This window comes from Brachyhypopomus gauderio, chromosome 1 (assembly GCF_052324685.1).
Source record: "Brachyhypopomus gauderio isolate BG-103 chromosome 1, BGAUD_0.2, whole genome shotgun sequence".
NCBI classification, from domain to species: Eukaryota; Metazoa; Chordata; class Actinopteri; order Gymnotiformes; family Hypopomidae; genus Brachyhypopomus; species Brachyhypopomus gauderio.
In genome coordinates this window covers 28,653,630-28,679,365 of record NC_135211.1, presented here as the reverse complement: position 1 = coordinate 28,679,365, position 25,736 = coordinate 28,653,630, and the positions used below count along the sequence as shown (strand labels likewise).

Sequence of the window (25,736 nt, the reverse complement as noted above, 5' to 3'; positions counted from 1 at the left end):
CTCTCTCTCTCTCTCTCTCTCGCTCTCTCGCTCTCTGTCATCTTTCCTGTTCTACAGAAAACCCAAGTATGATGAAAAACACACAGAATCAGAACAGTAAGTATGGCAGCAGCGGGTGCTGTTCACTGTGAGGGGTTTCTGGGCTGGTGTGCAAGAGAGAACTTTTTTTTCCTTTCTCCTGCCTGCTCTTCTGTTCGAGGAAGCCCTGTGACATATTTGAAGAGACAAGAGAGCCAGTCATGAAGAATCACTCTAGCCCATCCTTTCAAACCAGCGTATGGATTGAAAATTGGATCCTCACACTGGTAATATTTGTGGGCCTCCGTGAGGAAGAAGTGTGCTCCTGGTCCCCATCGTGGGAGGAACTCCCTAAGCCAGTTAACAAGCTGCCTTCCCCGCTGAAGCTGTGGAAGTGTGGTGTGACCACGCTGCCTCCTCGGTGGAGGAGGCGTGGTGGCATCGCTGCAGTGGACGTGCCGTTGGAGTTTGCGGTCTGTTAGAACCGAGCCCTTCGTGAGGAGAGGAGGAAGGGGCCGCGTGTTCCTCGCTCGGGGCGTGCTGGGCCTCTGCACGATCGTGTACGCGTTAGTGGCTAGTCATCACTTTCACCGCCATGGACCTGCTGCACACACAGCACACTGATCAACTCCAGTTGCTTTATGCATATCTTACTGGGCTCATTTGCAGTTTCTTGGAGACTCGTATGTAAAGATGACAGATTGTCAAATGGAGGAATGGAAATGTGGGAGACATCCTCCTCACTGTTTCTCTCGCTTCCTTTTATGCACTCTCTCTCTCTCTCTCTCTCTCTCTCTCTCCCTCCCTCCCTCTCCGTCTTTCACGATCACCTTTCCCCTATGCACTCCGCAGTATCTACGGATGCTAATTTGAATATGCAAATCCGCCTGTGAGCAGGTGTGCAAATGTAAGGACAGAATCGGGGCGCGGCGATCGCGGCTCTCCAGCAGAGCCTCCAGACGCCCCTTGTATGCAAGTCAAATGGCTCGTAGAACAAGGCCCCGGGGACGGTGCCGCACGCGCGCCTGATTGGCGGTTTGAGCCGCACACCGGACCCTCAACACCCTGCACTCCAGCTCACAAAATGCCCCGCCAAACAGCCGTGCTGTTCCTACGAGTCCGTGCCGTGTGACTAACAACTCCTGCTACTGGACGACGGTGGATGGTGATAGAACACTGCACAAAGTGCCCGTGTCGGCCGTCATCTTTGCGCCGTTATTGGAAATTGTGTAATATGTGTACGAGTTGTGCTTGCAGTCGCTTAGCATTAGCGTGCAGCTCACTCAGAAGGGCTTTATAGTGCATTAGGCAATTACAGGCCACCGTCGCCAACTCTGCTGGGTCCTTGCCGGCTTCGCCTCCTGGTCGCAGCTTCAGAGAGGCGCTGGCAGGAGGAGAGACCGTACGCATGGCCCTCACAATGAGTGCAAGAAACTTCTGCGGTGCACCGACTTTAAAAGGCTTTTTTGGGAGAAACAAATATAATATGATTGCAAATCATAATTTAAAAAATCTTTCATTTCGGTGCACCCAGGGAAAACTCACGCCATGCTAGCGTTCAAAAGATGAATGGAAGATAGGGACTACCTCTCACAATACCTCACTGAGTAATCATATCCGCTATTCACTCCCGTGACACGCTTGCCTTGAGCCTCACGGCCCCCCTCCATGCTGAACACCCACCATTGTGTGTTGAAGGCATCATTTGGTTCCAAACATAAATGCTGCATGTACAGATGTGGGAAGAAGCATAAAAAAGAACCATCAGACCATATTTTTTCTTTTCTCAGAGGATCAGGTTCCTGCTCATTCCTGCGTCCACTGGTCTCGGGGTCCAGGTGATTTTGAAACGGCAGCTTTTTGAAAAGTGCAGCAGATTTTATAGAGAGACTCCTGAGCGGCTAAATCCCTCCTGCAAGGGTCTGAGCGGAGCGAGCTCGCCTGTTTCTTCCCTGACTGTGACCTTCTACCTGGGACCACTGCTCACCATGCTGGTTTAGTGTGGCTCTGTTACACACACGTCAGCTTGTTTCTGGGAGCAGTGCAGCCGCGCGTGTTCCGCAGACCAGACGTCTTCTCTGGAGCTCCCACTCTCCAAACCCGTTCATCTGTGCAGCTGCTATTGTAAAATGAAAACAGAAAGAGACACATTGTCTTGTAACTGTGATTTACGATTGTTAGTTACCCTTTTTCAAACGGCATCCCTGTCATTTGCTTTACGTCCTGAATATAATCCAGGTGAGTAATATAAAACCAAGCAGTTAAAACGTGTGCAGAATGTTTTGATGAAATGCACGTTTATATCGACAGGTGCAAACACCAGCTTTCCTGAGCTCAATGTGTATGAGCTATGACTTTGTGTCACGTTCTATTTTAAATAATTTATTTTGCGTTTACATATTCCATCGTCCATAAGAATGATAAGGGGTGTATTGCGTTTGACAGAAGCTATGGGAAGCCGTGGATGGAGGCCAGTGGAGATGGCTTCTCTGACCATGTGCTTCGCCCTTTACAGGTGGAGCTCCTGGCTGGTGTGTGGTGGGACTGCGGTGGCTGCTGATCGCGCTCACAGTGACGGCGGAGCTGACGTGAGCCTCCGTCACGGGGACAGGGAACTACGCGAAGAAATAAGAAGATAAAAAAAACATAAACAAAACAAAACAGGAACGCCCACACTTACACGTCAGCTCCGAGCAAGCACACACGTTCACATATCCTCACACACACTTGAATAGATTGTGAAGAGACCCACCTCGTGTCAGTCTATGGAAGACATCTGTATCCTCACCAGGGGGCGCTGTGTTCTCTATCTTTTTTTCTTTTCATGTAAAAACATGAAAAAAAGCCCCATCGATGAGGACGATGACGATATCAGTGTTTATAATAATAATTATTAAAAAAACAGTATAAGAAACAACACCCTACATTTAATTGCCCCACCTACAATTTAGATTTTCTTTTTCTTGTCTCACCTCTGTCAGTCAGTAAGAGAGATCTGTCAGTGTAAGAAGAAGAAACAGGATCCTGGACTTTAGTCTGGGTCTGTGGTCTGGACAGAAGGGAAGGACAAAGGCTAGCAGCTGTTCCTTTCAGGGTTTGCTCTTCTCCACCCAACACCACCCTCCTGTTCTCTAGCACAAGCAGGACACCCAACCGTTTCGGGACGCCACTCTTTTGCACCGTTTCTGTTTTTAGCACACTATTCTTTCTCGAATGGCTCATGGCTGGAATGTACAAAACAATCAAATAAGCAAACAAAAATAGACTTGATTCTGAAGTCCTGTGAACTGGTGACATTTTCTTTGAAGAGTAAAGGAACACCCTCTTTTTAAATGTATTTTGTGTACATCCCTGTAAATAATGAGAAATATATATAAAAAAAAATCAGATTCAAAGTTATAAGTGGGTTGGTGGGGGGAGGGGGGTGTAAAGGGTTTATGGTGAGAGAACTTGGAGGTTAGCATTCAATGGCTTTACTGCTTACAGTCCCCCTCAGTCTGTGTCATGAGAACTCATCCCAAGCCTTTCTAAGAATGGTTAACCCAAGAAGCCACGCCCCTCCTTCTGACCTCATGTTCCATCACAGTGCGTTGCCGTGAGACAGTCTTCAAAGGCCAGAAAAGTGAACCCATCCCTAACATGGTGTACGTCTGCCAATCCACAGGGCCGTGGTGCATGTGACCTGATGACTATTTCTCCTCTGCGGGTGTTTGGGGAAACCCCGCCCCCACCCCCACCCCCTGCCTCTCATCTCCTCCCCCCACCTGTTTCCTCCTTATTTTCTTGTTGCATAAAAATATTCAGTGACCTACATTGTGTACAGTATGTGACTCTTTCCTAACAGTTACTGCTAGGATCATGTTAACCATCATGACCCCCCCCCCCCCCTACTCCATCCTCCTCCCTCCAAAACAGCAAACTGAGTGTAAACAGGGTTGCATTTGTTTCATATCACCTGTATTAAAAAAATAGAGATGATCAACTTGACATGGCTGTGTGTGCTGATCCTGTGTATACTCTGGTCTGACTGAGGAGATCTAATGCGTGTTTACATCTGTGTACAGTTAAATGACCCTCATGCAGTCAACCACCAGCGATTTTGATTCGCTTCCAACTTTGGGAGAACAAAGTCAATATTTGCAGTAGCGTGTAAACTGTATTGAAGAATATGAACTGAAGAATACTGGCCTTGGGACTTGTGTGCTATTTGTCTTACATGTTAGTGTGTTCACATTTTATCCTGCACTATCTTTTGTGGAATTTTCCATTGACCTGTTTTCCAAATTAACGGACTTTTCCCCTAAAACCGATCACCCTTCACCAGGCTGGGTGTCAGACGACCAACCTTTACATCTGGAAGCTACTCAACAGCCTGGTCCAGCAACAGCCTGGTCCAGAAACAGCTCGGCTGGCTTCCCCCTTTCATCCAAACCCAAATGCGGTGCCTACAGCTTCTGTCTGTCTGGGCTTTGCTTGTTTAAAGTGAACTCCAGCCTCCCCCCTATTACTGCAGACAGACGAGAGCTAAACTCACTCCAAAGCCTCCTTAACTCCCTTCTCCACAAGCCTCCTGCCATCCATGGGCTGCGCTCTTAACACTTTTATGCTGGTGTGTACCTTTTTGTCCTTAGCCGCACACCGTCTGCCAGACTGCCCCTAAAAGTAATCCTATGATTTTTTTTTTTTTCCTTTTCCCCCACATTCAGAAGAATTGCAATTTAAGCCATTCCAGACACACCGTGTATTAAGGGATTAGGATACAAGCTTGGGTAGGAGGAGAGATTGTACGAGCTTAATGAAATAGGGCAGAGTCCCCATCCTATTCGGGTTAGTGTTCTTCCACTATGAGACTGGCTTCTTTAAGAGCACTACCGCCAGAACGAGGCTTGTTCCTCCCCTCAGTTGCAACTCTCAGATTGCGTTGGTCTCTTTTTCTTCCAGTCTGAAACATTTGTTCCATTTCAGTGCTCTTAGATTTGATGATCCCACCTAACACAGCCCATTCCTTTTCATATCTCAATTCACATTCACAGAAGGCCTGAGAATAGGCCTCAAGTTCAATAAAAGCATCAGAAATGGCTCAAATTGTCATTTAATGGTTTAATTATTCCGCATGAATAACACCCACCAAACCATTAGTTTGTTTACAGAATGATAGCGTTTGTGAAAGAAAGACCTACAAGCAACATGCTGTTTTCAACAGTAGCTTCAGGGGGAGAAAAACACCATTAGGACTAGAATATGCAAAAAGAATCCCCCAAAAAGCTCTGCCATCCGTGTGTTTGAAAGTAACGGATGTATTTGAACAGACGTACATGAAAATCAATTGCACATAGATCCGATTGTAATTAATTTGTGAACTGCACTATGCCTTTAGGTGTTATTGGTGTTATTTATGCCTATTTCTGAATCCTGTTTTAAATGTTTTATCGATTACTGGATTATGGTTATCACATTTTCTATGGTGTTCATATCTGTGCTATTTTTCCACTTCAAGGGAAGCAGTCAAAGGATTGGAAGCCTTGTGGTTTTAACAGTGTACAACCCAGGCCTTCAGTATCTATGGGTAGAGATATTATTCTCTTGAATGATAACTAAAAAAAACCTTTCACTCTTGACAAATGTACAATTTCAAATGGATTTTGTTATAGCAGTGTCAATGAATAATCCCAGCCAGGGTTGGGATCAAATTCACTTGGTATATTTTTGATATCAACTATAACAGACAGAGACTGACAAAATTCACATGCTGTCAAACCCACCGTTCTGTTCAATCCTCCAAAATGCTCCACGCCACGCATAGAAAGCAGACGGTTGGGGGAGCAGTCCTGCGTAACACAGCTGTGAATTATTCAGACCCAACTGTGTTTGCTGGTTCGGGTTCCCTCAGAGCAGACGGAAAAACAGTGCTATCAGGTACCAATGAAGTGCCTTAGTCCAAAATAGACAACATTCAGTTGTTTGACTGAAAAAGTTCTACAGTCACCAAGGAACCATGGTACACCAGAAGACTTGAATGTTTCATATAACCATCAACAGAACTCTCATCAAAAGAGCTTTAAATCTCACCTGAGTGAACATTTTGAATTAGAATAGAAACCAACGATTCCTAGAAACAAGTTTGAATATTTTTTGTATTAGCAAGGAAGTCTTTGACTGTGCAAACAGCTGTATTCTGGTCATTCTAACCCTGCATGTATTTAATATTTCATATCTGATATCTCCACCCAACACAAATGCTACGTCTCCACTGACATAGGCCTATGCGCTTAAGAGCTGGTTTCTGCTTTTAAAATCCTACAGGCCTATGTGAAGATAGACCTAAACCCTATTCAATGTTCCTCCTTGTAAAACAGTCCTTATTGTCATCACACAGCTTGCTTGAAGACACAAGCCTCACTTTAAATGCTATATTGTTCACTGTATGAATACGAGAGAAATGGCCTCAGTGCTTCTTTTCAATTTTACATTCTTTAAAGCAATGTGAAGCCACTTACTCAAATGAGAGAACATTTTACTGTTACCTGCAAATAACTCTTAGATAACTCCCTCCTGGGACCAAAGTAAAAACCCAGACAGTGTCATATATATGGCTCTTTAACACTGAGTTTATTGCAATTGCCTGCACCAGATGGAACAATACCTTGGTCTCCACCCCATGGCGTGCAGCATGCAAATTCTCTTCCCCGCAGGTATCAGGTTGCTAGTCCTCTGTGGCGAGGCAAAAGGAGTTGACAGTTCGCTTCTGTCCTCACCAGCGAGTTACACAGGCTGGGATGAGCTTGGAGCAGCATCCCAAGTAAACATCCAACATCCAGCGAACTGCCAAAACCTTTCAGGCCAGAAATGCCAATAGCGGATCTTTTGGGGGTGCGCTTTGACATGCAGCTCCTGGGAAAGTTGACCTTGTCTGTGGCCGCCGTTGTCCTCATCTCCTGGGCTTACAGATTCTACAGCTCCAGGGCTCAAGGCCAATCACAGATCGACGACACAATCCCTCTGCCCAGCAGCACTGAGACGGGCCCCGAAGCCTGCAGCAACTGCACACCAACGTTGCAACCGCAGGATAGAGCCACAAAAAAGGAATCTAATGGAGAAAGTCTGTCTGCTAGACAATCCTCTGAGGATTTTGGGCAAGAAATCTTTGAACCAGAGAAAACAAATGCCGTGCTTAAAAGGGAGCAGCCTAAAACCTGTACTGAGGATTGTGCAAACAACGCAGTGGAAAATTCCCCTTCGCTGGGGGAGTATAATGTGGAGGATTGTGGCCAGTATGTGCATGAGGCAAAGTATGAGGCAGAAGAGCAGATAGCAGAGCTGACTTTAGGAGCTCCTGACCAGGCAAACACTCCTACCGGCAGTCCGGATGGGTCTCGATCGCCCTGTGTGCTACGAAAACTTGAAGGTGGCATTGAAGTTGGCAGAGAGCTCAGGCAGGAGTTGGGTCACTTGGGCACTTTCTCTATGTTCCAGTCAAAGGCAGAGATCAAGATGGAGAATGCTGACCTGGTTGTGGATGGGCCAGGTCATCAGAACACTGGAGTACGTGGGAAGATTTATGATTATTATGTTGAGACATGCTCGCATTTTGTCTCTGATCTCAGCCCCACCCAGTCTCTGAGCCTCACCCAGTCTCTGAGCCCAACATTTGGACCGTGTGACGCAGGGATTTCGTTCGATATGCAACTTTCAGGATTATCCAGTATCACGGGCAGATCACAATCGCCATGCCCCCTACCTTCCTCTTTATTGATTAGAGATCTGGAACCCTCACCTGAGGTAGATATGCCACCTGTATCTCCTATTGGATCAGAACCGGCAACCTTCAGGCCAGCTCTGATCCGCAAGGACAGCTACCTCGCTGCAGCCGCCCATTCTGAGGTCCATGTACCTCTTCCTCCTCCCATGATCCCACCACTCCACACCCATACAGGAGAACCTTCCACTGAAGCACCACTACACTCGGCCTGTGTCTCTCTGAAAGAAACACCAGACGACGAAGACGAGTCCTCTGATGAACCGCGAGTACAAACAGTGGCCCGAGCCAAGTTTCTGAACTTCCCCCGGGAGAACGTGGGAAGTTCAGAGCTGGAGTGTTTAACTGGAAAACTTGATTTAGGCAACTGCCTGGAGGCACTCGTGCTGGCCAAAAGGCACGGACGCAGTGATCTCCGTGAGGCTGCTCTCCGGGTGATGTCCGACAATTTCTTTCAGGTCCTACGAGATACGACCCTGTATGGGCAGCTGAAGGCAGGGGAGCGGGATCACATCCAGAGGCAACGTATGAGTGGCAAGAGATGCTTAATGGTGGCAGACATGGAGTCCCCAGACTGGAGTAGACATCTGTCCCAGTTGACTAAATCTGAGGATGTTAAAGCATCCAGTGGACTATATTACTATGATGACTACAAAGACACCTGGCACCTTCAGTGCCAAATCCCTCAAGAAGTCTTATCCAAGGGTTGCGCCATGTGCACAATGGACAACTACCTGTTTGTAGCCACAGGCTTCCAGGGCACTGGTCGTCTAGCGGTACCTTCAAGGAAGGTGTTTTGTTACAATCCTATGACATCCATTTGGACTGAAATTAGCCCGATGAATGAGGCCAGGCCTCACTGTAAGCTTGTGACCCTGCAGGATCATGTCTACGCCATCGGAGGAGAGTGTCTATCAACGGTGGAGCGTTATGACCCCAGGACCAACAGATGGAGCTTTACCGCCCCGCTGCCCAACGAGACCTTCGCCGTTGCCCACCAGGCGACGGCTTGCAACGGGGAGCTTTTCGTCTCAGGGGGCACTCTGAGGTATACACTCTTACGCTACAACCCAAAGACTGACATGTGGAGGCAGAGCTTGATAGTCGGGAGCAAAGAGAGGACCACAGAGATGGTGGCAGTGCGGAACTCTGTCTACCGCTTCGACCTCAGCCCCTCTATGGGCATAAGCGTTTATCGCTACAACCCCATGGCACGGCTCTGGTGTGAGTGCTACTCCAAACGGATGGCGCATTGCCCCGCCTTTCAGTGTGTTGCCATGGATGACATCATCTACTGCGTCAGTCGTCAATTCACCCTGAGGTTTCTTGCCGACGACGTTACACCAGGGTTCGTGGCAGAGGATTTAAAAGTCCTCTCGGCTGCTAAGGGCATCCTGTTCCCTTTTGCCCTTGCACTGCCCGATAAAAGCACTCTTCAGACCAGGGTTTGAGCAAGGTCACCTCATGCCAGTGAAAGACTAAGTGGTAAGAACTTGCTGTTCATAGTCGAAGACTAGATTAAGCCCTCAGTACGTCACTGCTATGCATAGTCGTCCTAATCAGTGGCAGTAGAAGTGAAATATCAATGCTATTAAAGCCAGTAATTGTAAAGCAAGATCAGATTCATTACACACTCTCAGCTAGATAAATCTCCCATTTCAATGAGAGCTGTTTGTTATTGGGGTTTTCCATCCTCTCTTGGGTTTAAGTAAACTCTTAAATCTTGCTAATGCCTAGTGCTATTGCTTAAGTGTTTCACTCAAATATACTGTTCTGAAAATCAAATATACTGCTAAGAAACAGTGTAAGCAAAATGTCAAATAATCAATATGTTGAGCAAAGCAATTACCGAAGCAGCTGTAATGCAAAACCCAAATGGTTGTCATTTCTTGGATTTATGGAAGGCGACATAAGCATATTCATGACATGCTCTCATTCCTGTTCGAGAACTTGCATGCATGAATAATTTGAGATGATAAATTATTAAACGTCTTACGCATGTCCTTTACTGAAGTCAGTGTGTATTAATTGTTGCATGCAGACAAATGAAGAAGGTTCTCTTTAAAAGCAATAGAACAATCTCTGGTACTGCATTTCCTTCTGTGTCTGTCACGTTCCTAAGGATCACAGCCATATCAAGTACCTGATATATCTTCTTTGAATCTGTTATGTCAGTTATCACTTTCTGTATATAACTGTATTTATTAGCTCATTATTTATTTATACATTTTCACCAAATTAGAGGCTGTATGTCAGATGTTGGTGAAAGAAATATCTTAGTAGAAATTTGTCATGTTGAATACATTCAATGCAAACAATCCTGCTGATGAAATAAATTCTGTAACACAATGTGCCTTACAAATGAGGATGTGTAATCAAGCCTTCAGTTGCTGCTACACAGAGTAATGAAAGCACATTTAGATTTAACAGTGGTGAGCGGTCCAGTGCTCCACACCTGTCATCCTCGTCGGCCTGAGATCTGAGACTACAACACCATCGTGTGGCCATTACAGGAAGTTGGAAGGAACTCAATGGGCTAAGACCACACACACATTTGTTTGTGTTGTATCCAGCAGACTGACAGAGACAGATAGAGGGGTTTAGCTGCATTGCCAGACAGCAGGGAAACTATGACACAGATGGACGACCATCAAACATAAGCATCTTTGATTCCTAGTAATTACCCATGTTGATTTGCTGTAATTAAACACCTAATGGAATGAGAGTTGAACAGGTACCATTAGAATCTCACAAACCTGCCTCCCTTTCAGATTCACAGCACTGGACTGAACAGTTAATGTGTTTGTAAAGCTTTTCTGATACAACAATGAAGCGAATTGCATCCATCTCAGATATGAGTAAGAATAGTATTTGCAGGCCATTTTTTAATAAACTGATAAACATGGATTGGCACATATAGCTAATTGCATTTCTGTTCCTCTCTCTTTCTCTCTCTTCACACATACTTAAGTGATACATAAACACAAATGAAAACAAAACCATGGCAAAAATGCTGAACACAGAAAATGTAGTAGACACATAAAACCACACAACAAAGGCATGCTGAAAACCCCGAGCACTGTTTAATATTATTTTATTTGTTTCATGTTATCACTACTGGCCTTCGGCTGTTTACAAGTCTCACCACTGTTCTGTGGTTCTTCACCAGTGGACGGCAAGATTATACACACAACAGAGGCGGGAGCAGACAGGCTGCATCACCAGGCCCATGGTTCCGTCCCGGGTTCTGCCCTGAGTTCCGCTCCTGGTCTTGGCTGCTGCCGGAGATCAAGCGGGGCACTCGGGCGTGACGAGGCTGGCAGAAAGCACTCGTGGGGGGGAGGGTGTATGTGGCCGCATACACACTCAGCATGGGCACCTTTGCCCGCTGTTGCTCCACCCGTGCTCGCCACATCTCCACCAGACCGTAGTTAGTTGGAGGGCCTGCGTGTGTGTGTGTGTGTGTGTGTGTGTGTGTGTGTGTGTGTGTGTGTGTGTGTGTGTGTGTGTGTGTGTGTGTGTGTGTGAAGCACACACATGTAAAAGAGAGAGGGAGAAAGATGGGTAGGAACAGTAGGAGAAAGTGGAGGACTCAGCTGTTATGCTCTGCAGTCATTAATTACACAACTGACAGATTTGGAACATTTTCTCTCTGGGTGTAACTTTTAGCTACATCTTCTCATAACACACCACCATAACAAAGCCTCCTTTTTTTCACAAAACCTATAGCCAGATTCCCCTAACACACCACACCAAGCATTTATCAATTAACCCATCATCCATCAGTCACATTTGTTGGATGAATCAACCTAGGCGTGAAAAGCTGCAGTGCAGTCTTACCCCTGTGGAGTTTAGTTTCAGCACATCTGGCTCTGTTATTCAGGTACTACTGAAAACCTTGATTAACCAGTTCAGGTGTGATAGATTAAAACTGGAAATAACTCTGTCAGAGCTCTTAAATGAACTCATCACACAAAAAATGCACCACCTCCATACTGGCGGTGTGGGCACATCCGGCCTCATTCACAAGCACACAGAGCTACGGTTCAGTACCGGTTATCGGGTGGTCAGATCTCTCAGGGACCCAGGCCAGTTTGTCAGAATGCCAGGTGCGGTGGGCGGGGAGATGGGCGGGGACTCGCCGACCATAGGACTCATCATAGAGAGAAAGCAGGTAGTGAGAGGTGGGTGTGTCATGATGGGAGAGAAGAATCTTGGAGGGAAGACCCTGCAGGAATACAGTAGATGATACAAACAGTGACGTTAAATCCCACAACGGCTGAACTGGGTTTGTTTTATTATTATTATTTTAACCAACTAAATAGATATGGCTTCAATCACTGCAGTATAACATGGATGCAGAGCTTGAATTGCCCTCCTCTTTATGGCGTATCTTGAATGAAGTCTGACTACTGCATCTAATGCATTATATTGTATTTAGCTTCCTGCTGCAGGGTTTTAACAGGACAGAGTGTAGACATATTATAACGGTTTCTCAAAGTTCTGTATGCAGAAGAGCAGCCTCATGGATTGAGTCTCTGCAGCAATCACTGATTATTCAAAGATCCATTCAAGCAACTACAGTCTTTCATCATGATACTTATGTACCAAGACAACAGATTACCAATGGTGACTGGTATGGGTGTTTGAGTTCCAGCAAAATGAACCAATCAGACGAGGCACCAAGCGGGCCCGAGTCCAAGTGAATCGTGCCCTGGCCCACCTCTTCAAGCGGGCCCGGGCCCGGTTAACTGATCCGGGCCCGGGCACGGTTGGAGCGATCACACTAGCCAAACGAACCGTGCTTCGGCAGGGAACCGTGCCCGGGCCCGGATCACAGACCCTAGTGTGAGTACGCCCTTACTTGTTACTTGCAACTTAGTGACTTGTTCACATGTCTGGGTGTTATTAAAATAAATGCAAATAAAAACCTAGCTAAGCTAACCTTAGCTAGCAGACAAACCCAGATTAATACAATACTAAACTGGCTATAGCTGAATACAAGCAAAGAACCAACTAAGAGAGAGAAGCTGTTTTACTATGAGGTGATACCACTACACCAAACATTCCCAATGACAGACCTACTACACTCAACGTACCCAATAACGGACCTACCACACCCAACGTACCCAACAACAGTGCTACTACACCCAACTTGTCTTGTGCCTACCAGTAACCCAACAAGACTGTTGTTGTACGGCGTCGCTACCAGAAACAGCAACGACAGAGTGAGGCACCAAGGGTGAGGAATCAGTGAGGTCACTGGCAGAGTGAGAGGTGAGTGAGGTCACTCCCTGTAAGTGTGAGTGTAGGGTGACCCTTGTGAACAGAAATGCAGTAATGAATTGGGAGCCACCAATTATTTACAGCTGTGTCTACAGCAGTCTATCCTTTATAGCAGTCTCTTTCATTAACAGTAATCTCTGTTGTTTACAGCAGTCTCTTGTTTACAGCTGTCTTTCTCATTTATAGCAGTCTTGTTTACAGCAGTCTTTCTGATTTGCAGTAGTCTCGCTTACAGCAGTCTCTCTTGTTTACAACAGTGTCTCTTCTTTACAGCAGTCTCTCTTGTTTATAGCAGTCTCTCATATTTACAACAGTCTCTCTTACAAAAGACTCCCCCTGTAAATCACAGGTTCCCGGCCACCAGCTCACTCATGCTGAGAACTGCCATGCACGGTGTAATTGCTGCAGGGTTTTGATGAAACACTCTGGGCACTTATTCAAGCTCGAAGAAATTTGAAAAGGTGGCAGCTGTTAGGCAAACCCATAAGATCTGTAACAAACAACAAAGTGCAGATGCTTTGCAAATGACAGCAAAGAGATTCGTCATTGTGCTTTTAGGACAAGGCTCACATTTACTGACAGGAGGAAATTTCAAGCTTCTCAAGTTTTTTTTTTTAGTCCTTGATAAACTTGTCTACTTCCTCAACCATCACCTTGGTGTAAACAAGCATTTGTCTTTCGCATATTGTTTATCAGAAGAATCAGAACCCAACAGGGAATTGATAGAACAGGCAAATGCACTTCAGACCATCCAAGACGTCACATTTATTAACAAGCGGATGCATTTCAAATCATTTATTATGTCTGGGCACGGCAGACCTCATTTAAAGATACGAAACACAATGCAGAGTCATAGGACTCTGTCAGCATCCGTACACATTCATTCAACCCTGCAGTTCCCACCTCGGCCGTTTCCAGCAGAGAGGACCAGGGCTCAGGTTCCTGCATGGAACATGAAAACATGGACCAGGAGCAAAGATGACCTCCATTCCAAAGACTCTGCAGCTCCAACAGCAATTGGATCATGGCTTATAAAAACTCACCTAGACGTCTGGCTGAGTCTGAATGAGTCCCGTTATCCTGTGAGTATATGGGCTGTGCAATTACGCTGTTGGTTTGAGTGAGTGATGGTTTAGTCTTGATTTTTGTTTCAGTGCATCAGTGCATGCGGGGAAATAAATAAATAAATAAGGTGATGTGGAGATGTGTATGATCCAGGTTAGCTGTATCATAAGTACTGATCTTTTGTAGCTAAATCGTGAGTACTGATCTTTTCAGGTCCGTGATACAGCTTTTCCCTGCTGTATTAGTCAGCAAATAATGAAAATTGTGGCAAGCTGGGCCCTGGGGAAATGGTGAGATGTTCGGAGATGTTCTGATCGTTTAAGTGGTGGATGGATCAAACCTCAGATCGACGCAGTGCAGTCCTCCTCACAATGACATCCGGCTTGTGCTCCGACTGGGGCCGGAAGTCTTGCCGATGGGTGGTGTTCAGTGGCTTACACTCCCGGGTGAACTGTCTCGCACACATGGAAACAAACAGAGAGACAGAGAGCGTGTGAGACAGAGTCAGAGGAGGACAGATAGAGAGACAAAGAAAGAGACAAAGGGAGAGAGAGAAATAAGGTGAGAAAATAGCTTAACCTCAGCGCTCAACAACCAGAGCACATACTCAGCGTCCGTATCGATTGGGAATGGCCGCACTGTATGTCTCTCTATCTGAGCTGAGAGCAGGGCAGCTGCAGGAGACCTGGACGATGGCCATTCATCCGACGTCTCAGCTCCTCAAGCACTCCAGCTCTGTTGAGCAGGCCGAACATGTTCTTATCAATGCTACATAGATCTGGCTCTTGCCTGGAGAATCTTGTTCTCGTCTATTGAAGACCTGGATGTCTGGGGTTCAGGCCACAGAGACTAATTCCTTTGCACTCAGAAACAACTGCAGCTGTTTGCAAGAGCAGCAGCAGCTAATGAGAACTGCTGACCTGGTTCAAATAAGCATACAAATGAAGCTAACTGTAACTCATCTGTAAATCATCTGTTCGATCTTACAGATACAAAGGTGCCCTTACGTAAATTCAGCGGTATAGACAGCGGCAAGTTAACATGCAGGATAAATCAAAATGGCTAACATTCAGAGCTCAGATACTAAACTCTGGGATTTATATCTTATACACTTGCTGTTTCGAGTAGTCTTCAAAAGATTCTTTAGCCCGTACCCACCCGAAACGATTCATGCACGCTTCTGACCACGATCTGTGTGGTCACATGTCCACTGCTGACGGTGGTACTGCGGACCAGGATGTCTGATCCTCGTCGTATTCCCTCTACACCACATCCGTTCGTCAGTGTCGTGCACCTGCACTACTGCCGGGGGGTTCAGATTTCTGCAGATTGGTACCTATTGTTTCTGCCTCATTCATATGGCTCACATGAAAAGCAACTCCCATTAGGTGGCAGTGGTCCAAGAAAAATGAACCCTCATTGCTGAGGAAGCAGTGCTATCCTTGCCTAAATAAGTCTTTTTGTCTGTGGTTCCTTTGCACTGGAAGTAAAGTTGGCATTAAGTTGGCTAATGACTTGGAATCAACAGAGATGAAATGCACACATACCACCACATTGAGAGAAGCTTTTGGAAAGTGTTGGGTTTTAATTGTTGATGGTATAACTGTCTCTATTTCTGTATTGCTTGATGTACTTAAAAAATATGATCTTGGTGAACTGCTAGACGAGCAGTTTAATTTTACTAGATTAGATGCCTTGGCTGACTAAACGTTAATCTTTCTCTGCAATTTCTAAGTTTATGAGTCACAAGAGGACATAAATCATAAGATTTTGCTTTCAGGACCAAGAGAAAATAAGTTAGGGTATTAAAAGCAAGAAATAGCAATCCCTGTCATTACAATACTGCTGTTAAAACCACAGCAACTTGCACATGGCTTACAGGCTAAAATGAACTGCACTCGTACCAGTATCTACTGCATATCCATGTCCCTAACATCAACAACGCAGGCCACGCTCTGCTGTTAGCAGTCATGTTTTTATTACAGTGCAGTGTGCCTTTGTGGTCTATGTCTCATCTCACTCACAGGTCTGGGGAAAGAGCTTGACAACCTGCTAGACTCCAGATAGTTCACGTTTGAATCTTTTGAAGTCTGAAGATTGTTCTGCAAAGCATGTAACAATGGACCTGTGTCTCCATGGGAACCTGTGTAGGTTCTGTGTAGCATGTGAAGTCAAGCAGAGGGTTTGCAGGCCAAACTCTGCTCTCTTGTCCTCATTTACTGCCATGACTGGGCATATCTGTGGTCTATCTGTGTGGATGATGAGAGGGTCAACCAATGAGAGTGGTCACTCTGGCTCTGCCATACCATAAATGGTCATGTTTCAGGACCTTAAATCAATGTCCTACCAGTTGTGAGTTCCTGTGGCTGATTCCTGATTGTTCTCCTATGGTGGAGAAGAAACCATTAAGTGCTTACCTTTGATTGGTCTGTGGTGCCAAACTGTTCTTGGTCAAGAAAAGGCTAAAGCAATTCTGGGCCTGGGTGTGTTTTTCTCTGAGAATAGAGCTGTGTCAGACCGAGGAATCTCTCTCCACTGGTCTTGTGGGATTGCTGTCTCTCTCTCTCACACACACGTTTACACCCTCTCTCTTTCTCTCTCCATTTCATAACTAACGTTCAGTTCTACATGTTCTATTCCACATTTGAGTGAGGTAACATTCCATTACCTTATAACAATATAGTGAACAATTGTACTGTGTATCTTATTGGCTCATATGAATCCTGTGTCACCTTGAACCCACATGAAGCTCAAGTCTTCAGCTACTAACTAGACTGAAGAACCAGCTGTAGTTTTATGCATAGACCACACCCATTCTCTGTAAATTATCCAATAAAATAAATAAACCAATAAAATAAATCATGTACATAATAAAAATGTCATGTACATTTATCATTACACTACATTTAGGCTCATTTTAAAAGTCTGTCATGTGCCCTGTGTTCGTTGAACCACGCCAAGGTTGGTGCTGCATCGTAATACCTGTAGCCTCTCCTCCGCCCAGTTCCCAACCAGAACTTTGTTGGAGTACGTCTGCTCTATCCTCCACCCGGGCTGACTCCATTTGTTATAAGCCACGTCCTTTCCCTGCATGCTGTAACCTTTACAGTAACTCTACGATCCGCACCTGGCTGTTACAAACACTGCAGCATGGACAAACTAGAATGGAAGGTGAAAATGATATGGGCTACAAACCTCTATTGTGATACAGTAACAGTGTGTGTGTGTGTGTGTGTGTGTGTGTGTTGGGGGGGGGGGGGGGGGGGGTTGCCATGGACACAGCAAACATTCATTCTGCAACTGCAGAAGTGGCCACGGAACTGAAGGAGATTTGGACTCTGCTCCGAGTGCATGATAAACACTCCCGAGTTAATGAACGTCACGTCACCTGCACGGCCCATTGGAATGTGTCTGAGCCTCATACTAATGACGAGCTGCATTAGTTGAGGTGTGGGATGAATCTGATACACACACCTCTCAACCTGTTGGACTTTGTTCTGTACAACTGAATAGAAAATTGAAAGAAACCACAGACAAAAAAAAATAAATCACGCACAATAACTCATTTGTATGACCATGTGCATAAACATGTTAGTTGATAGAGAAATCTGTGTAACAATGGGCTTGATTATGCCGAATTACAGATATTTTAGAACCTTGCTTATAATTTTTTCTTGCATGTTTCTTGCTGCATTCAAAGCTCGGTCGGTGGATTTGATGAGCACAAAATCATTCATCTATCTCTAATCATCTTCCCTTGGAGACAGACGCAACTTCTCATCTGTTCAACTGTTCATGTGTTTTGTGTTGTTCACAACAGATACAAAGGCACGTGCTTATGATGTTTCCATGGTCATGGAGCATCATGGGTAGTATATTTACGGATTATTGCTCAAAAGTGCAGGCTCTACAGCGTCTTTATGTAGTTCACGGTTTCTTCCATGGCTCTCTGACCTCCAGGAAAGCTCAAAGCGCCTTTGTTAAAGAAACAGAATATGCCATGGAAGCCATCAGGGACGTGGTACCAGGTGACATCCACGCCCAGATCCTTCAGCCTCTTCTGGAACAGGACCCCTTCGTCCCGCAGTACATCGTACTCACAGGTCAGGATGAAAGTGGGTGGAGTGAGACACAGGACATCATCCTCGGACAGCAGAGGGGAGACATCGGGATGCAGGCTTTCTTTGACCATGTGATACAGCTCGCTGTCGTAGGCCACGTCCGCCTGCCTTTGGACACCTCGCTGTGGCACTCTGCGAAACTCCGGCGGCAGGTTAGCCGGGTCCAGCCACTTCCTGTAGCGCAATCTCAGCTCGGGGGGAACGTGCTTGCCTTCCAGAACGTCAGTACAAATGGACATGTCCCCACTGAGGTACTGTAGGTAGTAGAAGGCCATGCGGGCCCGGAACAGCATGGGCACCGCATGGTTCTGCAGGTATGACGGCAGGTTGAAGTCGGCCATCTGCAGCACGGGGTAGATGAGGACCAGGGCGCAGGGTGGCACCAGACGCCCATCCCGTCTCTTCGTCAGCCTCTGGCTGAGAGCGGCCACCAGGTTTCCCCCGGCGCTGTCCCCGCCCATCGCCACCCGCCGCGGGTCCACACCGAAGTCACGCCTGGCTACTGACAGGAAGTGACACGTGGCAGCTTCACAGTCGTCCAGGGGAGCGGGGAACCTGTGCTCAGGGGCCAGTCTGTAACTACCAACAATACAAACATGCACCATTTTATAGCAATCTACATCAAAATGTGAAAAACGTTTTGAACGTTACTGTGCATATTATCACTTTTGACTTTACCCAACGGACACGACGGTGGTGTCGGTCTCTGTCGCAATGTGCTGACAAACCGCATCATATGATTCTAGGAAAGTTGATTAAAGGTGATTTATTACTACAACTCGAGCACATGCAGGTCTGTGATCATGCGGTCTGAAGAAAGCTCCGGGCCGGGCGTGTTACCTATACTCCCGAAGATCCATCCTCCACCGTGGAAGTAGAGGAGGCCTCTCTTCAGCTGGGACGGGCTTGCGGTGGGTTGGTACACCCTCACGGGCACCCCGCTGAACGTCAGGTCCTTAATATGAAGCCCAGGAGGAGGCGGCTGTTTGCGGGGCGCAGCCAAACCAAATAACCACCGGGTAAAACCCACCTGACTACACAAACCCAGTCGTTCCAAGATCTGGCCCTGGAAATTGATTAAGCATACAAAGCTCTGTAAATATTGTAAATAAACTAATTAATAATAGTTTTAAGCAAAAGGTCCCCAACTATAAAAACATCTATAAACCGTAAGGAATTTGGCATAATCATAAACATCTTCATATCAAGAGATAAACTCAAACAGCTTTCACAGTACAGCAGATAAAAGTCCATTTGACCTATGTTTTGGTGTTTGTACATGAATTAGAGTTATTCAATGCTTTGTTTAATCCCCTTGAGCGTGAGCAATGAGTCAGCGATTACATAACAGACCACTACAGACTCTCCCATGGCCTTGCACGCTCACTGAGCATGCTCAGTTCACCGTTGCAACGTAATGCAGGTGCTCGAAGTGGACCAGTTCTCACCGGTACACAGTTCCACATTTTACTCTTTGATGTACTGTGACATTTATTTATTTTGCATACCAGCACATCTCACATGTTCGTACTCTACTCTGCCCTCTCCCAATCAGGTTCCGGGTGATTCATAATGACCCTGTATAAACTACATTACCCAGGGGGCACTATGTGACATTAAGTCAGTAGAAGACATTAAATGTTTTAAGTGCTAAATCATTTAAATATTAAATTCCCTGTAGACATTAACAATGTAATATTAAATGATTTGCTAATGCCGCTCCATACACGTGCCAGCGTGTGAATATGGGGAGTTTTGCACCCACTTGAAGCACTTGATACGACCTTGTCTAACCGTAACAGGTGTGATTGTGTAAATGGAAGACATAGGGGACAGGGGGTTTTTACAATCTTCACTGCATTTGTATGTTGTATGTACTAATATTTACAGTGGTGGAATATATACACAGACAGAACAAAGTGCACACCGGTACAAACGTCAAAAGTGACCCAGGCCAAAACAACAAACAAAAACCACACTAGAAATACACAACTATACTAGCAGGGTGAAAAAAAGACAAACACTACACTGACTTCCTATATACAAACAAAATGGCCACCATAATAAAACCACCAGTATATACAGTTTAAGGGACAAGCAAAATCAATGTCAGTAAACCAGGCAACAGAGTCACACACAAAATAGCTGTAGCTCCTAAAACCTAACAGCAATAGTGCCTCCCAAAGTTTACACACATTATGGCATCTGCCACTTGTCTAGGGCCAACAAAGCGGTGAAGAGGAGCATTGTTAAGTGTAATGTTTAAATGCGTGTTGTTGAATGTTGTTCTTTGATGAAGTCTTACTGTGTAATTATTGTTTAGAGATGTCTACCATCCGTCTCGTGTTTTTTTTTACCATCTCTTCACACATTTCTCTCCATCAGTCCTGATGAAAACCGAACTGAGTGGATGTGGACATACGGACCCAGTGCAGAAGCCCTTTGTGTAGGCTGTAGCCTCCAGCTGCATGACCGTGTCATGTGTAGGAGGAGCAGGTGCCTGTACGGTGTCTGACAGCTGTAGTGGGAGACTGGGCAGGATGTGTGGCTGACGCTGGCTAAGATGGCCTGTGTGTGTAAGACTGATGCTGAAGGAACTTGTTTACATTCAACTGGCCGGTTTACTGCACAGACGAGGACCTGCTGTCTACCAGTCGCTGGAAAACACATGCCACAGGCCCTGGTCCAGCGTTTTTGCACAAGTGCACCTATGGACAGGCACATTGAACGTCCTATCTCCCTTCCCAATACAGACACTGGGTACTGCTATGTTCCTGTAGCCATAAATTATGTCAGATTACGTCCACGGCATGGACACAATGTGGATGTGTGTGTGTCAAGTCAAATTTATTTATATAGTGCTTTTCACAACACATGTCACAAAGCAGCTTTACAATCGTATGGGTCCAGATCCCTAATCAGTCCCACCAGGATTTCGCGGGCCTTTTTTGTGATTGTTGCGGGCTAAAATGTTTGATGTTGCGGGTGTTTTTCAAAAAAAGTGCGATGGAAATTGAGGTGTGTTTTTGCTTTTTTGTGAGTACATTGCAATAGGGAGTAAATGTTGTATGGTTTCCTCTATTTAGTAGTCCATTTTAATTATCTATTTACCTATTTATTCAGGGTTGCCAACATTTCAAGATCGCTTGGAGTGAGATTTGAACCTGGAGGAGGCGAACATTAATTGTTGACGGGGCGGGGTTAGCGAACGTAAGTTGTTACCGGGCGGCCTGTAAAATGAACACAAATTAAGTATTATATCGAGATCGATCGCCAGTGGTTGGCGCCAGAGTGAACTAGTAACTCAGATATGGATCAGAGATAAATAAACTTTATCTCTGACTTTAAACTTTATCTCAGTTTAAAGTTTAAACTTATAAACTTTCTCAGACCCTCGCCGCTTGCATGCGCTGCAGTGACTTCGCGGGCTACCGTTGCATTGTGGGGAATGTAGTGTTTGTGCGTGCAAATCACCATCGGGCGGCCGGGCAGGTTCTAATAGTAATTAAATATCATCCAGGGGGCCATAGATAATCAAAGGTTCTTGTTCCCCGGCCAAGTAATCACAGTCCCTTCGATGCAGATGGTGTGTGTATGTGTGTACATACATACATTTTATTTTATATAGTGGGGAAAATAAGTATTTAGTCAGTCACCAATTGTGCAAGTTCTCCCACTTAAAAAGATGAGAGAGGCCTGTAATTGACATCATAGGTAGACCTCAACTATGAGAGACAAAATGTGAAAAAAAAGAGAAAATCATTTTGTCTGAGTTTTAAAGAATTTATTTGCAAATAATGGTGGAAAATAAGTATTTGGTCACCTACAAACAAGCAAGACTTCTGGCTGTCACAGACCTGTAACTTCTTTTTTAAGAGGCTCCTCTTTCCCCCACTCATTACCTGTATTAATGGCACCTGTTTGAAGTCATTAACAGTATAAAAGACACCTGCCCACAACCTCAAACAGTCACACTCCAAACTCCACTATGGTGAAGACAAAAGAGCTGTCGGAGGACACCAGAAACCGAATTGTAGACCAGCACCAGGCTGGGAAGACTGAATCTGCAATAGGCAAGCAACTTGGTGTGAAGAAATCTACTGTGGGAGCAATGATCAGAAAATGGAAGACCTACAAGACCACTACTAATCTCCCTCGATCTGGGGCTCCACGCAAGATCTCAGCCCGTGGGGTCAAAATGATCACAAGAACGGTGATGAAAAATCCCAGAACCACAAGGGGGGATCTAGTGAATGACCTGCAGAAAGCTGGGACCAACATTACAAAGGCTACCATCAGCAACACACTATGACGCCAGGGACTCAGATCTTGCAATGCCAGACGTGTCCCCCTGCTTAAGCCAGTCCATACCCAGGCACGTCTGAAGTTTGCTAGAGAGCATTTGGATGTTCCAGAAGAGTATTGGGAGAATATCATATGGTCAGATGAAACCAAAGTAGAACTATTTGGTAAAAACACAACTCGTGGTGTTTGGAGGACAGTGAATGCTGAGTTGCATCCAAAGAACACCATACGAACTGTGAAGCATGGGGGTGGCAACATCATGCTTTGGGGCTGTTTCTCTGCAAGGGGACCAGGACGACTGGTCCGTGTACATGAAAGAATGAATGGGGCCATGTATTGTGAGATTTTGGGTGCAAACCTCCTTCCATCAGCAAGGGCAATGAAGATGAAACTTGGCTGGGTCTTTCAGCATGACAATGATCCCAAGCACAATGCCAGGGCAACAAAGGAGTGGCTTCGTAAGAAACATTTCAAAGTCCTGGAGTGGCCTAGCCAGTCTCCCGATCTCAACCCCATCGAAAACCTTTGGAGGGAGTTAAAAGTTCGTGTTGCCCGCCGACAGCCCCAAAACATCACTGCTCTAGAAGAGATCTGCATGGAGGAATGGGCCAACATACCAGCAACAGTGTGTGCCAACCTTGTGAAGACTTGCAGAAACCGTTTGACCTCTGTCATTGCCAACAGAGGATATACAACAAAGTATTGAGATGAACTTTTGTTATTGACCAAATACTTATTTTCCACCATTATTTGCAAATAAATTCTTTAAAAGTCAGACAAAATGATTTTCTCAATTTTTTTTCACATTTTGTCTCTCATAGTTGAGGTCTACCTATGATGTCAATTACCGGCCTCTCTCATCTTTTTAAGTGGGAGAACTTGCACAATTGGTGACTGACTAAATACTTATTTTCCCCACTGTATGAGAGAGAGAGTACTGTGCAGAATGTTTAGGTGGGTGTTTCTAAAGAATGCTTTCAAAATCTGAAACCGGAGTAAAATAAGAGTTCATCTAGGCTTGAATGATAAACCAATTATACTAAACCGGTGGTGATGATCATAATTTTCTTACGCAAGTTGAAACACAGTAATTAACTGAAACTGTAACACCTGTGTAGGAAGCTTAGAACGTAGTGAGGAACAGCTCAACTCTGCTACAAAGGTGAAGCTGTTTCTCAGTCACTTGTCGTACACCGTGGCAAGACAAAGGGTAGTTCTTCTACATCAGCAAGGTCTCCCCCAGGCAAATATTTCAAAGCAAACTGGGGTTTCAAGATGTGCTGTAGAAGAAGCGCAAAGAAATGTTTAATGTTGAAGTTCAGCAGATGATGGACACATCATGTTTGCTTCCCTTCAAAATCAGAAGATGTCCAGTAGTGCAATCAGCTCAGCACTGTCAGAAACGAGTGGAAGTCAGGTACACCCATCTACCCAGCAGTGGCCTTCACAGAAGAACTGTGGTCCAAATGCCATATCTTCAACGTGGAAACAAGGCCAAGTGACTCGTGTATAGGAAAACATAGGAACCAGGGTGCAGAAAAGTGGTAACTAGAGGAGTGATGAGTAAAAAATGTGAAATATGTGACTAACAGAAGGCAGTTTGTTCTCTGAAGGGCTGGAGAGTTGCACAGTAACAAGTGTCTGCAGGGAAGAATGGTGGAGTGTCCTTACAAGTTTGGGGCTGTAGTTCAGCAAATGGAGTTGGGGATTTGGTCAGGATTATTAGTGTCCTCGGTGCTGAGAAATGCAGTCAGATACCTATCCATCATGCTTCATCCATCAGGGAGGTGTCTGATTAGTTCCAGATTTATTTATTTATTTAAATTCATTCACTTTGTATTTTGTTAACTGAAAAACTATTAACACTTCTATTTTTAAAGCATTCTTACTTTGCGTTATTTTAAACACCTGCCTAAAACTATTGTACAATACTTGCACAATCTACTTAGATCAACAGAGACACAATTCTGCATTTTTTTTGCACACTCACCAAAACTGCTGTTCCTACAAAAACACAATGCAGTGCATGGAGCTTTCGACGATGAACAATTCCAGGTGGAATTTCCGAATTCATCGCTTCCGAATACACCAAGCCAACGCACAGCAAGCAGAAGGCCGCAACCAGGGCGGCGAATCCAATGATCAAAATCGCGGTTCCTATGTACATGTCTGTCTCGGAGAGGGCGCGGGAGACTCTGGGCTGGAGACGCGCTCGAGCTCTACTGCCTGCACGCGCCTTTTCATGACGCAGACACGTTATCTCGTGCCTTTCGCAACAGTTTAACCGGTTGACCTTCTAAAGGTGGAAAAATCGCGATAAGAATGCCTCACGCTTTAATATTATTTTAAAAAATACCTCAGTGCTCACATAATTTGAAGTAAAGCCCCTATAATTACGATAATAGTGGAAGAACTAAACGTATGCAACAGATAAATCTTCGTTTTTTAATGCGTATAGGCCGGGCGTAACCCACTGTTGTTCAGTGGCTGGCACGAGAACGCACAACTGCGTCGTCTACGGGGTGTTGATTTAATTAATCCTCGTAACTTTCCCGGATGATCTATAGATGGCAGTGACACTCTAGCTGATGAATGCGCCGCAGCACCCGGCGCTGACACACTCCATGAAGTGATACACGTCCTACACCAGAAACATCGCGCGCTAAAACTGTGCACGACATAAAGGAAACACTTCTAGTTTGTCATTTCGGTTTTTAATTCCCGTGCTCTTTTCGTTTGCTTCAAGCGCTTCTTCGCTTTCGGACTGTTGCAGATGGAGCACGTTTCATGGCGCCACATTTTCCACAGCCGTTTAGCCGCTCCTCCGAGGCTCGGGGCTATTACCGAGACGCTGCGACCAGCACAAAGCCGCCATTGTGAAGTTGCATTTACACTCACTCCAGTTCGGGCAGGCCATTCAGCATTTACCCAGTAAATGCTGAGGCCTGGGCCAAAACCCACACGCTGGAATCTCTCCGCCAGCTCCTGGATTTACAGTGGGGCTTTAGGAGGTATTTACAAAGGTCTCCGTGTTCTTGCCCTCAGCGTCCAGAGGAAATGGTTCTCTTTGCCCGGGCCTGGAAGCTTTGGAGTGTTTGTGTAACACCGCCAGAGGACTTTGGAGGAAAGAGGCCAAAAGCCGAATCCCTCGACACACAAACGTGCGCGCGACCACACACACGCGT

At 45.5% G+C, this 25,736-nt stretch overlaps 4 protein-coding genes across 6 annotated transcripts in view; 2 read left to right on the top strand and 2 right to left on the bottom strand.

Annotated features, from left to right (window-relative positions):
- igsf21a (immunoglobin superfamily, member 21a) overlaps window positions 1-4,005 on the top strand; it is a 164,371-nt gene extending 160,366 nt beyond the window's left edge. The window contains exons 9-10 of the mRNA XM_077007700.1: window positions 58-96; window positions 2,534-4,005. Coding sequence (XP_076863815.1) covers window positions 58-96; window positions 2,534-2,610 — 116 coding nt within the window. The 3' untranslated portion in view covers window positions 2,611-4,005. The remainder of the gene's footprint in view (window positions 1-57; window positions 97-2,533) is intronic.
- cfap107 (cilia and flagella associated protein 107) lies at window positions 2,991-17,244 on the bottom strand. 3 transcript variants are annotated; one of them, XM_077007706.1, is made up of 4 exons: window positions 17,108-17,244; window positions 14,466-14,576; window positions 11,828-12,002; window positions 2,991-3,067 (listed from the first exon to the last, which is right to left on the bottom strand). In XM_077007706.1, exons 1-4 carry the CDS (start codon window positions 17,216-17,218, stop codon window positions 3,000-3,002), a joined length of 465 nt encoding a protein of 154 aa, XP_076863821.1. In that variant the 5' UTR covers window positions 17,219-17,244; the 3' UTR covers window positions 2,991-2,999. The 3 variants fall into 3 exon arrangements, 2 of the variants coding, with proteins under 2 accessions (XP_076863821.1, XP_076863820.1); XM_077007705.1 differs by lacking the exon at window positions 2,991-3,067 and adding an exon at window positions 10,839-11,218; XR_013131560.1 differs by lacking the exons at window positions 2,991-3,067; window positions 17,108-17,244 and adding an exon at window positions 15,284-17,043 and having other exon boundaries at window positions 11,965-12,002; window positions 14,466-14,860.
- klhdc7a (kelch domain containing 7A) lies at window positions 6,712-10,010 on the top strand. The gene has a single exon (XM_077007699.1). The coding sequence runs from the start codon at window positions 6,865-6,867 to the stop codon at window positions 9,223-9,225; it is 2,361 nt and encodes a 786-aa protein (XP_076863814.1). The 5' UTR covers window positions 6,712-6,864; the 3' UTR covers window positions 9,226-10,010.
- Window positions 17,245-17,669: 425 nt separating the features above from the next.
- Window positions 17,670-24,977, bottom strand: aadacl4 (arylacetamide deacetylase-like 4). Its single transcript, XM_077007701.1, has 4 exons — window positions 24,542-24,977; window positions 19,087-19,312; window positions 18,925-18,988; window positions 17,670-18,825 (listed from the first exon to the last, which is right to left on the bottom strand). Exons 1-4 carry the CDS (start codon window positions 24,716-24,718, stop codon window positions 18,033-18,035), a joined length of 1,260 nt encoding a protein of 419 aa, XP_076863816.1. The 5' UTR covers window positions 24,719-24,977; the 3' UTR covers window positions 17,670-18,032.
- Between the last annotated feature and the right edge of the window lie 759 nt (window positions 24,978-25,736).